The sequence below is a fragment of the Gavialis gangeticus genome, unplaced genomic scaffold (genome assembly GCF_001723915.1).
Source record: "Gavialis gangeticus isolate Ggan-Ray unplaced genomic scaffold, GavGan_comp1, whole genome shotgun sequence".
Classification (NCBI taxonomy): domain Eukaryota; kingdom Metazoa; phylum Chordata; order Crocodylia; family Gavialidae; genus Gavialis; species Gavialis gangeticus.
In genome coordinates, this window is record NW_017729026.1 from 12,936,380 (window position 1) to 12,939,410 (window position 3,031).

The window sequence follows — 3,031 nt, forward strand, 5'->3', positions numbered from 1 at the left end:
GTATAGCACCAAGACGATGGGAAGGACAAAAACAGAACATTTATGCCGGAGTGACTACATCTTTAAACTGCTTTATGCTAATTAAAATGGAGCTGATACAAAGGAAATGTTGTAGCTGGGTTATGACAGAGGGTGCAAAGGGTCAATTTATGGACCAGCATAATGGTTTTGATGCAGCAAGGTTTACATTTATTATGGTGTATGTTCGTCCCTGTAACTACGTGCAGGACAATTAGCAGCGCAAAGCTCCATTATAGTCTCTAAATAGGAATATCATCCTTAAGGACTGCAAATATCTATTTATGATAAAAGTTTCCACAGATAGGACAAACTCAAGAAAGACTAAGGGTGTGCAAATGAAAGTGCCCATTTACTGTTAGTTTCAATGTAGACCTTCAGAAGAATTCCAAATTACCACTGATTCAGACTGCAACACAAATGCATGAATTTATATGAAACTATATAAGCAGCAATCCATACAATGTATTTTTCATGATACAATACTTGTAATAAAAACATAAATCAGTTCTTTTGTGCAGGTAGTCTTTGTTTAAAAATGTTTAAATCACATTTAGAACTATGACAACTGAACAGCTCCACTAAACAAAACCTTAAGACTCAGATGAGATGAAAGCATCATGTATTATGGTACCTCTGAGTCACGATCAGTGATAAAGCAGAGAAATCAGGTTCAAGCAGAAGGCAAAAGGGAGAGCTATTTAATTTGCACAGTGAGATTAAACAATTCAGAACCATTTACAGACACTGATCTTATTTTAGAGTCTGTGCACAGTAAAGATAGAAGTAGTAAGAATGTTGGGGATGGAAACAAGAGATTATTTACCAAAGTTGAATAAATCCATAGCTTTTTGAAGAGCTCTTGAGTGTTTTAGAAACCATCTGGAATGTTTTGCTTCCCTCTTTCATTTGTCTCCCTGACCCAAGCTTCCTTTTAACAGAACAAAGATTGTAAGATTTCAAAAGGTCGCAAGCTTGGAATTTGTGGCTTCTTCTGTCTTTCAAAATACAATTAAGTTCTCCTCCCAGTCTGTACCTCTGTATATATTACAATTCTCATACTGAATGGCGAAACAAGCCTTAATTTCACTGAAAAAGTTATTCTGGATAAACAAATACACAAGAAGAACAGTGTTTGTACATATACTATAATCATGGAAACAATCAATAAGTGTTTGGTTAACTTAGTATCGGTACAGTATAACTGACAATTTAAAAAGAAAAAAAAATCCCAAGATGATATACATTCTTTAGCTCTTTCTTAGCTGTGATTTGTAGATAATCTGCTCTTCAAATGGTTTACAGTAGAAAACTTTACTGAAACTCTAGTAGCTCCAAGTTAATGTCATCCAGATACAAATATATTGCATAGTCGTGCACATACTGCTACAGTTGCTACTAGATATTGGAACCAGAGAAAAACAGATCCTTTGAAAAGTCTGCGGATGGGTGTCAAATCCAGAAGCTCTTAGCGATTAGGATTCACCATTTTTTCCTGCTGTTTCTTGATTTTCCAACGTGGTTTCAGATGATGTTGGTTCTCCTTCTTCTGCTCTTTCATCTAAAAAGACACAAGTATATGACAACGCACATAATACATTTGCCTCGGGTGGAAATTTGGCTTTTTCTTTAACTGAACATAAATATTTGGTTTTTACTGATTGCTGTATGGATTGGCTCTTAACTATCACAAGTTTAGAAAACTCCCTTAATTTATATGAATCTGTATTTTATAGAACAAGGATAGCCATATATGCTCAGCAATTCAGCTTATGTAATAACATATAGCTCAATCTTTAGTGAACGCAGAGAATTTTTTTCAAGGTGCTGATTTGCCTACGTCTTGCAGGCAACTGATGTACGTTCAGTCATAAGAATCAGATTCGAGAACTATTTTGTCTTTTATTTTCTTTGTCAAACCTAAAGACAGAAAAGAATATCACATTTCTTTGAGTGTTACTTAGCTGCAGGTACATAGTTTTATAGTTTCTGATGGTGCTGGTTATAATCTGACTGATTTCCTTAGCACTAGACCGCTGTTGTTAGAATCCACTTTGCTTTGGCAAGATGAACAAGATTTTCATTCTGATTTTGAAAGTCCCCCAGTTTATGGGCTGGAATAGAATGACCATGAGAGAGGCAAAACCAGGGTAGCCCAAAATGATTCTTAGAATAGAATTCCACTCTGTATACCTTCTGAGGCTCACATAGTTACAGCTTATTCTAACTGATGACATTTTCCAAACCACACTTCATTTTGTTTTCTTTACAGCTCAGCCATTCTTTGTATAGTGTTCCCAAGACACATATAGCTCTACCACTGATGTCAATAGGATTTGCACACATAAATCTAAGGCTGTATAGGGCTAAAGCATTTAGGGTTTTGTTCAGAATACCATATGTGAATGTGCAGGCTTCTAGGTCCAATGCTGTTCAACTGTCAGACCAAAGAAGTAGTGAGGAGCCCTATTACTTTGCCATGAAACTAACGCTAACAGTAAGAACTGTATCATACCCTAATGCTTTATAGCAAAAACATCCTATTAAGTATAATTAAAGCCAAAACTCTCTAAGCACAACCACCTCAAATTTAGCTAGATGCTGAGCAACTGATAGAGATGCTGATCCTTCCAGCTCCCATTGAAAGTAGCGGATATTAAAAGAACTTGGGTATCTTGCCAATTCCTCAGCACCTGCTGATGACCACATCCAATTGTGACTATCCGTTCCTAAGTCTAGGGTAACTGTAGCAAGAGCCATAGTTTCATAGTTTTATAGTTGGTAGGGTCAGAAGGGACCTGAACAGATCATCAAGTCTGACCCCCTGCCATGGCAGGAAAGAGTACTGGGGTCAAACAACCCCAGCAAGGTGTTCATCCAGCCTCCTCCCCAGGGTGGGAGCCAGCACCACTTCTCTTGGAAGTTGGTTCCAGATCCTAGCCGCCCTGACAGTGAAGTAGCGCCTCCTGATGTCTAGCCTAAATCTACCCTCTGCCAGCTTGTGACCGTTATT

General features: G+C 37.6%; 1 protein-coding gene across 1 annotated transcript in view; it reads right to left on the reverse strand.

Moving 5' to 3' along the window:
• Positions 1 to 698: 698 nt before the first annotated feature.
• The window catches only part of PKIB (protein kinase (cAMP-dependent, catalytic) inhibitor beta), a 60,076-nt gene continuing 57,743 nt past the window's right edge, over positions 699 to 3,031 (reverse strand). Inside the window, exon 3 of the mRNA XM_019520024.1 lies at positions 699 to 1,579. Coding sequence (XP_019375569.1) covers positions 1,494 to 1,579 — 86 coding nt within the window. The 3' untranslated portion in view covers positions 699 to 1,493. The remainder of the gene's footprint in view (positions 1,580 to 3,031) is intronic.